At 35.4% G+C, this 13,920-nt stretch overlaps 1 protein-coding gene across 1 annotated transcript; it reads left to right on the forward strand.

Moving 5' to 3' along the window:
- Positions 1-1,066: 1,066 nt before the first annotated feature.
- LOC132629252 (CO(2)-response secreted protease-like) lies at positions 1,067-4,148 on the forward strand. The gene is made up of 4 exons (XM_060344962.1): positions 1,067-1,396; positions 2,243-2,423; positions 3,138-3,249; positions 3,856-4,148. Exons 2-4 carry the CDS (start codon positions 2,393-2,395, stop codon positions 4,076-4,078), a joined length of 366 nt encoding a protein of 121 aa, XP_060200945.1. The 5' UTR covers positions 1,067-1,396; positions 2,243-2,392; the 3' UTR covers positions 4,079-4,148.
- Positions 4,149-13,920: the final 9,772 nt, after the last annotated feature.

Raw genomic sequence — 13,920 nt, forward strand, 5'->3', positions numbered from 1 at the left:
ACCAAAAAAAATAGAGTTTATTATTATCTTTTCATTATCTGCCACACTTATTTTTTAAAAATATTTAAATATTTTATTTTCAAGATCTGCCACATTTATAAAAAAAAAAAAAGAAAAAAAAAGGGATATTCTCTTCTTTTCAAGATCTGCCACACTCTTTTATTTATTTAATAAAAATAAATATTCTCTTTTCATGATCTCCCAATTCATAATGATTCTTATAGCATTACGATAATTAATCACGTGATCATCAAAAATAGCACACCACATTAGAAGTTTAGATTTGTGCTGATTGAATCGGTTTATTTTTCGGAGATGAATCTTAATTATTAAGTGTATTTGTTTTATTTCACATTCGCTTAATAAGTGAATAAATCTGAATGACTAAAATATAATGTTTTAATATAAATAAGATATCTATATAAAGATTTCTACATAAATGACATTCATCGCTATATATTCCGTACATGCACGCCAACTGTCACTGCCCCTTCCACCATTATCAACTATCACAACCCGTAACCACCACTATCCTCAGCTACCATCCTTAGTCACAAACCGCCACCGTTGGCAATAATACAATCAACCATCAGCACTGCTAGCCATCATTTACAATCATCACCATGAACCAACCTATCACAACAACCATTAATCACCGCCAACAATTACCACAATCAACGATCACTATATATTATCAACTACTGTCATCATTCACTACTCCATTAGCTATCACTATCATTTACCACAATTATCGGTCATCATCACCACCAACTACCACATCAACCGTTGTCCACTACTTTCCGCCACTATCTATTACTGATCACAACCGCTACCATCAGCCAACACCATCCACAATTGGCACTCACAACCATCATCTGCGGCCATTATCACTATCAATTCCCACATAATATATTTGAAAAGTATTATGTTGATCACATAGTATTATATTAATTTAATACTTCAATTACATTTTATATTAATTTACTTGTAAATGAAGTCCACTTTCATATTTTCATATGTGAGAAACCAAACTGTCTTAATTTAAGTATTTAGATACATTCAGACACATGAATTTCTAATGCATATTTTAATATTCAAATATTTATTGAGATTCATCAAACACCTTAAACAAATAAAGAGTGGGAAACAGATAGGAAGCATCACAAAACAAATCAAGCTTTTCCCCCTATTTATATAAACCACAAACTTTCATCAAGTTTCGGACACAAACATGAAAAATGTCTCTTTAGTTTTCTGGTTTTGTCTCTTCTTAATTTCTTTTCTAAGAGAATCCAAGGTAGCTTCTCAAGGAGAAGGCCATGGAGTTTACATTGTTTACATGGGTGCCAAGGGTTCATCTGATGATCAGCTTCAACTTATGAGCTCCCTAAACAAGGTAATTGGTTGTAACTTAGAGCGAGTTAAAGTAGGTTGAGTTAGTGCCCCATTCAATACTTACTTGGGCTGAAACAATGGGTCATAATCATAAATATTTCAAAGAGTAGCCTATTTTGACACTGTCACTTAATCTGTACCTAATTTTAAAAAAAGAATTTGTACATATAGCCATTTCAAATATGTGGTGTAAGAAATTAAGCTTAACAAAACTAAACTTAGATACAAGTAGTTGCACTTTAGTTACATATACCTGAAGTTAAGTCATTTTTGCCAGAAGTTGAGGCGATAATATTAGTTATACTTCAGTCATTTTTGTCTAACTTTGACCACTTTTGTCCAAAGTACATGCTATGTGCATGAAGTTCTATAAAATTGGCTGAAGCCAATCATTTTGATTGAACTTTAGTCATATGTTTTGAATCCCTTTAGTAAATCTTGGCTCTGACACTACTGCCCTACTAACCAAATTACTTCATGTCGTTAACTTGTTATTATATCTTTCTTTTGTAGTGGACAAAGAAGAGGTTGTTATGATATTTCTGAGAAATAACTCCCTCTAATTGAAAAGCAATTCACATTTTACACATAATGAGACTTCATTTCTGATTCTCAAAGGTCTGTTTACCTTTTGATTATAGGCTTAACACATAGCCAGCCCCTTAAATTTACCAGGATATTCTATTTAGATAATCGAACTAAGCATGCTCCGATTGAACACTTGAATTCCTAATAAAATGTTCCAATTGGACACTTTTGGTCCAAATTTTGAAAAATATTTGCGTGTATTTTCGTTCGTCTATTATAAGTAGTATAACATTATACATATACATATATATTGCATTAGGAGAAAGAGTGCAATGGTGCACAGCTACAAAAATAGTTTCTCAGGATTCGCAGCGCATTTATCAGACGTTGAAGCTCAATCGAATGCTCAACAACCCGGAGTTGTCTCTGTTTTTCCCGATCCAGCATTTCAACTCCACAAGACGCGATCATGGGATTTTCTGAACCATCAATACGATCTGGTACACAATTTCCTTTACAGTTCTGGCTCAAATTCATCCTCAAATGGAGCAGATACGAGAAAAGGCCATAAATAGTCCGTGAACTATGGGTGTAGGTCTAAAATGGTCCCTGAACTATACATTTACCAGATTTAGTCCTTTAACTATTCAAAAACTTATCAAATTTGGTCTCCGTCTATTTTTTATACAAACAGCGTACAAACTCATAAACCTTTGTGAGTTTATGAGACCGTCGGTTTTTTAAAATGACACCATCGGTTTTTATTTTTTTATTTTTTTTTAGCAAAACCGATCTACTGGGTCGGTTTTTCGTCGATTTTAACCGACGCAGTCCGTCGGTTACGAAACGCGAGAGAGATCTTGAGAAAAAAAGTTGAGGTTAGGGAACGAACTTGAGGAAAAGGAAATAGAGAGAGAGAAATATAGGTCTGAGAAATGGTTTAACGATTAATCTCATGATGATTTATGAGTTTGTACGCTGTTTGTATAAAAAAATAGACGGAGACCAAATTTGATAAGTTTTTGAATAGTTAAAGGACTAAATCCGGTAAGTGTATAGTTCAAGGACCATTTTAGATCTACTCCCATAGTTGGCATTTTTGACTCGGGTAACTATACTAGGAACCAAACTGCAAAATATTTCTTGCACTTATTTAGTTTGTTCTTTACTATTATTACACTAGTAAACTGAATAACATCACCGTATTATTGTAGGAATATGGCCGGAATCAGAAAGTTTTAATGACAAGGGAATCGGTCCAATCCCATCGCGATGGAAAGGAACTTGCACCCGAGGTTATGATTTCAATTCTTCCAGCTGCAACAGGTAAAAGCGTCTTTATATGCATCCAAAAAGTGGATCCAGTTTGTAAGCTATGGAGTCACGAGAACCAGTAATTTGTAAAAAGTGGATCCAGTTTGTAAGCTATGGAGTCACGAGAACCAGTAATTTGAGGTCGCTATAAAACCCATACATTTTAAAGGGGAATCTTCATAAATAGCACTATTTGTGCCCCTAGCAAATTATGGCTGTATTATTGAGTTTTTAAAACATAGCAACAGTTTTTTTTTTTTTTTTTGGCTTAAACAACATCATACATACACTAGCGAACATACATACATATAGTCATACATACATAAGTAGCGGTCTTAGATGCATACAGTCATACATACAAACATGCATACATACATAAATATATACAGTAAAAAACAGCTATCAAATGAAAATTTAGCTAGTTTTTATAATAATTTAAAATTATTTCTATAACGAGTAATTGGTGGGATTAAGTCGTTATAGCAAGTAATTTTTCCAATTTTGAATCCTGGATCCGTCTTTGTATCGAATATGGGCTATATGAAGTTTTGTAAGTGGTGTTGGAAAAATAAGTTTATGATAGAAATGTTAATGCATACATTCATGGACCTGAATCAGGAGACTGATCGGGGCAAGGTTTAATGACGATCCTGGCGAATTTAAAACGCCTGTTACGGGGACACCTAGGGACCACGACAGGCATGGTACTCATGTTGCAGCCACAGCAGCGGGGAGTCCAGTGGGAGGTGCATCCTATTACGGGTTAGCAGAAGGAACAACCAAGGGTGGGTCTCCAGGGTCCAGGATTGCAGTAGACCGTATACGTAGGTTTGAAGTTTGAGGGAATTGGGCAAATAAGGGGATATTATGAGTTATTATTTAGTTGGGTCGGGTTTAAATGATGAAGCGGGTTTAAAAAATAATTTTGAGTTATTTTGGGAGATAATTTCCGTCAAGACAGGGGTATATTTGAAAACTTTAAGAATGAGGGGTATTTTTTATCCAAAATAAATTCGGAAGATATTTTTAGCTCTTTTTTTAAAGTAGAGGGGTATTTTTGACCCTTTTTCCTAAAACAAAAGTAATTTTAAATAATTTTTTTGTGCGGAGTTCCCTTCAAATGCACTGGTCTTTAATTTTTGCCCCTCAAATTGCTGATCTTTAATTTTTGTCCTTCGCCTAAAACTTATAGGTTCCGGTTTCGAACCTCCGCTCAGTCAAAATTTTTTAAAAAATTCGCCAGGTAGAACTTTCATAACTCTGTCTTAAGGCAGAATTTTGCCCAAAACTCTGCCATAAGGCATAGCTTGCAGGCAAGAGTTTGTATCACTTTTTTGTGTGGAGTTCCCTTCAAATGCACTGGTCTTTAATTTTTGCCCCTCAAATTGCTGGTCTTTATTTTTTCCCTTCATCTAAAATTTCTAGGTTTCGGGTTCGAACCTTCGCTCAATCAAAAATTTTAAAAAAATTCGCCAGGTAGAACTTGCATAACTCTGCCTTAAGGCAGAATTTTGCCCGAAACTCTGCCATAAGACAAAATGTCTAACAAACTATGCCTTAAGGCATAGTTTGCCCCACAAACTCTACCTTAAGGCATAGTTTGTCGGCAACCTTTAGCGATTTTTTACCTAAGCAGGGGTTCGAATTCGAAATCCTGATGTTTTAAACGAAAGATAAAAGTTAAATACTTTTATTTTGATAAGCAACAATTAAAAATCACCCCAAAATAAGGGCATTACTGCGAATTGCCCATTTTAAATACTCTTTTGAATGACTACTTTAACTTTTAAAATATTGGGCATGTGCTAAGCGCGGGCCAAATCTCATCTAGTTAATGAAATAGGAGCTTCTTGTTCTCCTATTCACATCAGTAATTTTTTTTTTGGGAGAAAGTGCCTAAAAGTTGGACAAACTTTTCTTGGGGAAACCTCATTTCAGCTAATATTAAATGAAGCATTACTTAAAAAAGTGTGTTCGAATTTTATTAGCGGACGGTCCTAGAAAATTCAAGACTTGAAATTATTGAAGCAGTAAGAAGATTAAATTAATATCCAAAAAGAATAAACAAACAAATAGATAAGAGAAACAAGATGGAAAAAAAAGTGCTTTATTGAGGTAACTTAAAGCATGGGAATTAAAGCGGCAACTCAAGTTTTTATTTTTTATTTTTTCCTATTCAGTGTCCGGTACATGTATTATATCGTGCTGGAAGTTTCATATTAAAGATAAAATGCTCCCTAACAAAAATAATTTTATACCTAAAGCTCAAACTCAAAACCACTTGCTAAGGATCAAACTTTTCCACCTCTTCTTATAAATATTAACCGCACATGGAAACAGAAAAAAAAAAGAAAAAAAAAAAAGCAAGTTGTCAAAGTAATACACAGAAGCAGCTTAGGCTTGGAAGTGATATTGAACAAACTATTTCGCATGCTAGAAGAATCTTTTACAAGCTCAAATTCCAATATCATGTATAGTTCATTGATGAAACCAGAGCGATTTTGGTCGAACCCTCTAAAAATATTATTGTACCTGTGTTGGATATTGGGAAAATGTATAGCTTTTGGAGGATCCGACACATACTCAAAAAGTCCAAGCAACATAGCACATAGGGTGATGGGGAACAGAGATAATTAAACATTCTTCCCCTAAGGAAGTACTTGTATTTCCAGTTGGCTAAAGATTTACCTCCTACTTATGCGCCATTCAATTTTGAATCCCGAATGGGCCTTATGCGACATGAATCTGGATTTAATCGGGCTCCAATGCGAGTACCGGATACTGGGTGGGAAACCAAAAATAAAATAAAATTCAATTTCGAAATAAGTTGGTAAAGATTAATAAATTCTAAAAATTTCCACTTTTACTTTTGACTCCTATTTTATGGACAATCAATCTCTCTATAATAACTTGGTCGTTATAATATAGAAGATGTCTGTAATAGAGAGATTTGACTGTACTAGAAAGCTTTTCCATAACAAATAACACAAGTTTGGTCCAGGCTGCTTTTTTTTTTTAATTAAAGGTCACTAGGCTTTTTGTCACCTAGTGACTATTTTATTAATAATAAAAAAGGAACTATACAAAACAAGATAGTGTCTCCCAAAAAGAACGAGAAAAGCAAACTAAGAAAGAGAAAAACAAAATAAGAAAGCTAGCTATGTGTAGCTTCAAAAATCGCTTCCATCCCTCTGCTTGTTGCTTTGTATTTTCAGTGTTGAACATCCGTCTTCTTCATTTGAACTGCTTATGAATTGTTGATTTTTATTCCAAAATTACCCATTGTGAGATATTTGCAATTTGCTGATTTTTATATTTCTGGGTTTCCTGAATATGCAATGTTGAGATTGTTGTGCTGGTGTATCTTGGCTGGTGTTTCTTGTTTGACCCTTTCTTTACTCCTTTTCGTGTTTGAGGTAGCTGCAAAACAAGGAACTAATGTTAGATAAAATTGTTTCCCATGTTCTCCTCCCACAACAGGATTTGAACATGGGAAAAAAAGACTTGTCCTGCTTCCTTCAATGTGTCCATTCATCTCTTGCATGGTCTGATCCTTAAGTATGGTAATTGTAACTTATCATTGTTAATCCATCTCCTCCCCTGAATTCCCAACTCCTGGAAAGATTCTGAAGCCACTTCTCCATGATCTAGTGCCAAATTAGCCAGGTGATCCGCTAGCATATTACCCTCTCTCATTATATGTATCACCCTAACTGTTTTATTATTCATTAATCTCCAGATTTCCTCCACCATTTCAATTATCTGCCAGGGAATTTCCCAAACTTTGAGTATGATATTCTTTAATAAAAGAGAGTCTGTTTCAATTATAATCTGCTGATACTGCCTTTCTTTCATATATCTCAGAGCTTGTACTATAGCCATAGCTTCTGCCTGAGTATTAGTACAAGTTGGTTCTTCCATCTCCTTAGCCTTAGCAGCTATCAAGTCTCCAGTCTCATTTCTCACACAAAATCCCCATGATCCTCTTCCAGGATTTCCTCTAGACGCCCCATCGGTATTGCATTTCACCCAACCAGTATCAGGGGGCTTCCAGAGAACTCTAATCACCTTAGTTCTTGGGGTATAAGATTGCAAAGTCTGCACCAGTGTATTCCAGTTGTAGGCTGCCTGTTTGAAATTGCTTCTTCTTACCTTCATGAACATTATAATGTTGTGCATAATTTGATATATCAACTTTACCTTGGACATTTTCCCTCCATGTCTTATGGCATTTCTCCTCTTCCATAGTTCCCACACAATAATAGCTGGAACAACCTGAAAGATGTACTTCACATGATGATTAACATGAGTGTCCCACCATAAGTTAAAAAGCTGACTTAGATGTAGGTTTTGAATATTGATGCCTATAGGTCTGCAGAAGTACTTCCAGGTGTATTGTGCTACTGGTGACTGAAGAAACACATGAGATATGGTTTCTATTTCTGGTTCCTCACAACAATAACACCTAGAAGGAAATTGAAAGCCCCATCTCTTCACTACATCATCCAGTGGTACCTTTGTTCCCCATAATCTCCACAAGAAGAAAGAGATTTTGATAGGCAAACCTTTTGCCCACATCTTCTTGTAAAGTATATTAGGTTCCACCCTTTGTCTAATTAAATTAAAAGCTGTCCCAACAGTGAATTTGCCTCTAGAATCAGGTTTCCAGTGAGGTTTGTCCAGTTCCTCCTCTTGACCAGGTGGCTGCAGTTTCTGGATAATATGATCAGCTAGATTCTCTGGTAGCAACTCCCTTATCATGTCTTCTTCCCATCTTCCTTCAGTCACCACTTCTTTAATTAGTACCACAGTATTGCCCCTTCTGAAGTTTTCAGGAATAAGTTTGTATAGTGCTCCCCATCCTGTCCAGTTATCAAGCCAAAAGTAAGAATTTCCTTGCTTAGTTTGCCACCAGATTTCTGATTCTATCTCATCTCTACATTGCAACATTTTCTTCCATATGTATGTTCCTCTCTTCCAGTGGACAGTGACTGCATGATCTTTTTTTAGATACTTATTACTCATGTACATCCTCCACAATGATTGTTTGGTTCTGAAATTCCACCATAACTTTGAAAAGAGTGCCTTGGAAACATCTTGTAAGCTTCTAAAACCCAACCCCCCTTCCTCTTGAGGATGACACAAAGTAGTCCAGGAAACCCAATGCTTGCTAGAATTCCCAACTGAATTACTCCAAAATAATTTAGCGAACATTTTATGGATTTGTGCCAATACCCCTGAGGGAGGATCACAAGCTGATAGCAAATGAATAGGCATACTCTGTAGTACATGCTTTATAAGTGTAACCCTTCCGCCAATCGATAACAATTTTCCTGTCCAAGATTTAAGCCTATTAAAGATCTTATCAGTAATTTCCTTGTAATGTGCTATCATTCTTCTTCCATAATATATTGGTACTCCCAAGTAGGTGAAAGGAAACTCCTTTCTAGGAATTCTGGTAGCGTTATTTACCAAGTTTTCCACCTCTTGCGTAACATTATGATGGAGAAATACTGCACTTTTTCCTTTATTGATCTTCTGCCCACTCACTTTCTCATATGCTGCTAAAATTTCCATTACCACTTGTAGAGATTGTTCCTCAGCAGAAGTAAAGATGATGGTGTCATCTGCATATGCCAGGTGATTTATATAGGGGCTCCACTTAGGCATTCCAAAACCCGAAAACCTTGAGTTATAGTGCAACGCATTCAGCGCCCTAGATAAACATTCCGAAGCAAGTATGAATAAAGTAGGAGATAGAGGGTCTCCCTGCTTAACACCCCTTGTTGATTTGAAGAAGCCACAAGGCTGACCATTAATAAGAACCGAATACCAATTGTTGGAGATGATTCTATAGACCATGTCTATTAGAAATTCTCCAAAACCCATTTTCCTCAGCACTTTAGTTAAGAACAGCCATGATACTCTATCATATGCTTTTGTCATATCCAACTTGATAACAACATTAGCAGGCCTACCTCTTAACCTCATATCATGAACAATCTCCTGGACAAGCAAGATATTTTCTACAATACTTCTTCCCTTCACAAATCCTGTCTGCTGGGGGGAAATTAAGCTGGGCAGTATATGAACTAGCCTCTCATGGATGATTCTGGAGAATATTTTACTTGTAAAATTACTAAGACTGATAGGTCTCAGATCTGAGAAAGAACCAATCTCCTTGGTCCAGGCTGCTGCTAAAGCTTGGACACATGAAAAAAATCCTTTAGTGATACTACCAAAAGAAGAGGTGAGACAAGAAGATTTTTTTTTTTTTTTCTATATCTTATATTATAGAAGAGCGAGTAGCAGGCAGCTGGTTTCAACATGGCTGTTATTAGTCATTTAATAAAAGAGTAAGGGCAGTTTTGATTATTGCCTAACTCTGTGTCCTAATGCTGTAAGAATCGTCTAGAAATTGATGGAACAAGGGCTTCTGTGAGGTTGATGAAGATTAGGACTTGTGTGAGGTTGAGAGATTGAATTTTATTGTTTCAAGTGTTGTGTGAGCCAGAATTGTGATGATTTTTGAAATTCCATTTGTGAAGGACTGACTAATTTTTCATGTCCGTAGATTTATAGGGTGATATTTTCTTTCAATTTTGCCATTACTGTTACTAAGTGTGGCTATATATATATATATATATATATATAAAATTGTTAATTAGTTTAGATTGACCATGCATTTGTATCGGTTAAAATAAACGTTTTAAGTTCTGATAAAAAAATAATTCTACATCATGAATTCAGGATTAGTGTTTCATAACTACACTGCATTACAAACATTATTCTTATCTTTAAGTACTTTAATTTAACTTGTCGTTCCAGGATTGATGAGTGTTAAATGTCATAGAGTAAAAAAAAATGAATTGATAGTTAAAGTTCTCAATGAAAGATAGTCAAAAGATGTCAAGAATTGTTAATGGTAAAATAAAAAGGAAACTGGAGTAGAACTTAAATAAATAAAGATTCGTATGAAATGACAGGACATGTATTCCCAGAATAATTTATTTGACCTTCAACAATTAATGCTGAAGAAAATTAACTGAAAAGAGTGAATTTGTAGTAATAGAAATAGGATTTAATGTATCTATGCCTCATGGTGGCCCAAAATACATTCGCTGGCTATAATTTTATTGTCACCTCACGTTTGCTTTGTTTGCTTGCATCACGAAAGTTAAAGACACTTTTCTTTTTTTATCTTTTCTAGACTCTTGATAGTCTGGGAAGTACCAAAAGGAGGATAAACAAAAGTTACTTTATGTTGTCGACAGAATATAGATTTGTGGCAGACTTCTGGCTAATTTTGTTGACTGTGATGATATTAAGGTTGAGCATGTTAATGGTTAAATTAATAACCTGAATTAATTAGTGGGTTATTGGATTAATGGTTCGGGTTAATAGATTACTGGTTTGGGTATCGGGTGGTGTCCTGTGGTTATTGGCTTATTGGGGTAGGTCACGATTTGGCCATTTTGTTAACGGTTGAACCGATAACCATTTATTTAATTATAATTTTACCCTTCCATATATAAAGTCACTTGACTAGATTTAGGGTTCACTTGATTTCCACTTCATAAACTCAGTCTCTCAAGCGGCGATTTCAACTTCAGAAACCCTTCTTCTCCAACCCGCAAGACGCAAACCCAACGTAAACTATCTTTTACTTCTTCTACAATCTAAATTGCTTTCAATTCTGACTCTTATTCCTGTGTTTTTGTATTTCTCTTGTGGTGCTAGACAAGTTATTGCTAACTAATGTTATGTAAATGCCTGAAGAATGTTTCTTATTTCCCTTATGCATTTGTGTTTGCAGTGGCAGGTTTGATAGAATCACACCTTTAGTTGGTCCAATTTTGTTTACGTCCTTCATATTTCAATTATATTATTTTGTTCGGCATAGTCTGAGGAGCTGAAGCTACTTTCAGTTTTGAAGATGGGTTCTTTGTTCTTGAATTTTTTTTCTGTGAAATCTTAACGGTTAAACCGATAACCGAACCGATAACAAACAACTACCGATTAACCGATAACCCATTAACTGATATCTTAACAATTCTTTAACGGTTTAACATATCTACAAACCGATAACCGATAAGTTGAACCGATAACTTTCAAACCCGAACCGAACCGACCGATATGCAGCCATGCAGCCCCAGATGATATTAGTTAATCTGTACATTCACTATCCTATCTAGATTCAAAAAATACTTCTTCTTCATTATTATATAAATAAATCTAATAAGTTGGTTATAGTTTACGGGATGAACTGAGAATTGCTGCAATTTCTGTTATTTGCAGGTCTCTTTTCTATAAGAACTTGATATAGAAGATGAGGAACTACTTACAAAATGGAGTTGGGAAGTAAATCTATGAAGAAACAGAATAGATAATACTCACAACGAAGTGACGTTAAGCTCAAACTTGCTGCAGTTAGTTGCTTCTTTTCTTATCTTTTAAGGTACTACTAATACTCCCAAAGACATGAAAACATATTTAAAAGGGCAGAGTCGCAATTACAAGTCATATCACTTTTGTATTTGTTTTTGATATTTGTTGAGTCCAAATCTGGTTCTTTTGGACTTTCTTAATGGTGTCTTTGTGGATTCTACACCTACATGTGATTATTTATTCAAACACCTTAATTGGTACTATATGCAAATGTTGGAATTAATTACATCTCTGATGTATCTGAGAAGACAAAGGAAACTTTTGCAGAAAAAAGGAAAGGGAATAAAGTACAATTCACATGCTCTGTGTAGTATTCAATTCGTAGTGCTGTGCACATTAAAAGATCACATAGTTAGTGCTCTCAATTAAATAAAATATTAGTAGTGCTGTGCACATTAGTAAAAAATCACATAGTTAGTGCCACAAATAAAGTAAAATAATCACATGATGTGCACGTTAATAGTGCTGTCCACATTTGTCACGCCCCGAACCATGGCCTGGACGTAACACGGCACTCGGTGCCTGACTGCATGTGACCGAGCGAACCACATGGATTAAAGAATCATCATGATACATAACATAAGTGGAATATAACATGACTGCATGATGAACCTTTATAAAACGTAGTAAGTCATAATACTTAATAAAGTATTTGTTTAAACATGAGTACGAAAATAACATGAATGAGCCAAAATGGCTATACGACTCCAAATGTCTGACATGACATAACTGACTTGTCTAGTCTATGAAACTTCTATCATGAGTCTGACTGGAAAACATAATTACTGGGACAAGGCCCCCAGCATACCTTAGATGCATAACTAATCATAAACCAAACGTTAACTAAACCCCGAATGAGATGGGGCTCACCAATAAGCTGGTACGTGCAGATCCTAATGAGCGGAGGCGTCGTCTTGTAAGTTCGTACCTGCATCGTGAAATGCAGGCCCCCGGGCAATAAAAGGGGACGTCAGCATATTGAATGTACTGGTATGTAAAACAACTGAAAGAAATAACATGGGACATGGAATAACATGATAAGAACTGAAACTGAAAACCTGGACATGAACATGAGTGCATACATGTATATATATAAAACATGGTAAAAATATCATAAGTAGGGAGAGCAATAACTTATAACCGATCCATGGTCTGGTGCTTGCGTCCCGCCAGCAGAACACTCAGTCCTTTCCAGGGAACATGAGATTTAATAAAATATGAAAGGATCCAGTCATTATGAGAGATCGTCCGGGACATGGGTGGAGCGATCCTCATCCTACGGTGGCTACGTAGTTTCAGGCTATCTGAAGCGCTCCTCGGTAATTAATGCAACTCCCAAAACATGAACATGTAAATAGTGGCACTTGCTGCCCATGGTATATCATGAATCATAACTTGCTTGTACATAGTGTTCATGAATCATAACTTGCTTGTACATGGTTTTCATGAATCATAACTTGCTTGTATAGTTTCATAAGATAACTTGTCATAGTCTTGCAAAACATGTTTTTGGTTCATGAGTAATAACAATAGTTCGTAATCATATATATATATATATATATACTTGACTTGAAAACATGCTTGTAACTTGTTGGATGAAATCATAAAGTTTCATATAAACATAATGAGAACACATGAGGAAGAATTCATGATTCATGGATTAAGCTTGGATTCCTAATAACCGTAATGGAAGATTAGGAATACAATAACGAATATAGATACAAAATTCATGCACATAAATACATAAATACGGGCTACCAATATGTTGGGTTTAATGCCCTAGGATTTGAACTTCATGGATTTTAAGAAACGGATCATGGGGAAGAACGTAAAAATTCCCACATGCGGATGGAAGTTCTACATACCTTAGTTGCTCTAAAATTTGAATTAAAGACTTGGGTTTTGGAGAAGATTTCCTAAATCTTGATTCTTGGATCTTGAGATGGGTTTTCTTGAAAACCCTAGATTAGGAATGATGATTTCTTGCTTAGATTACAAGGATATATGTTAGAATTGAGTTGGAATAATTAAAGTGAGCTTACCTTGGTGTTCTTGATGATGGAGGAAAGTAGGAGGTCGTTCTAGGGTTTGAAGGAATGAAAAATAATGAGTTGAACTGATATGGATGAATATATATATATATTGTCCTGTGAAATTGCAATTTACGACCTGAACAGTGCTGGTCGTATTTTCAGTTTGCGGGCCGTAAATTGATTTACGGACCGTATTTTGAGT

Source organism: Lycium barbarum, chromosome 2, assembly GCF_019175385.1.
Source record: "Lycium barbarum isolate Lr01 chromosome 2, ASM1917538v2, whole genome shotgun sequence".
Taxonomy (NCBI): Eukaryota; Viridiplantae; Streptophyta; class Magnoliopsida; order Solanales; family Solanaceae; genus Lycium; species Lycium barbarum.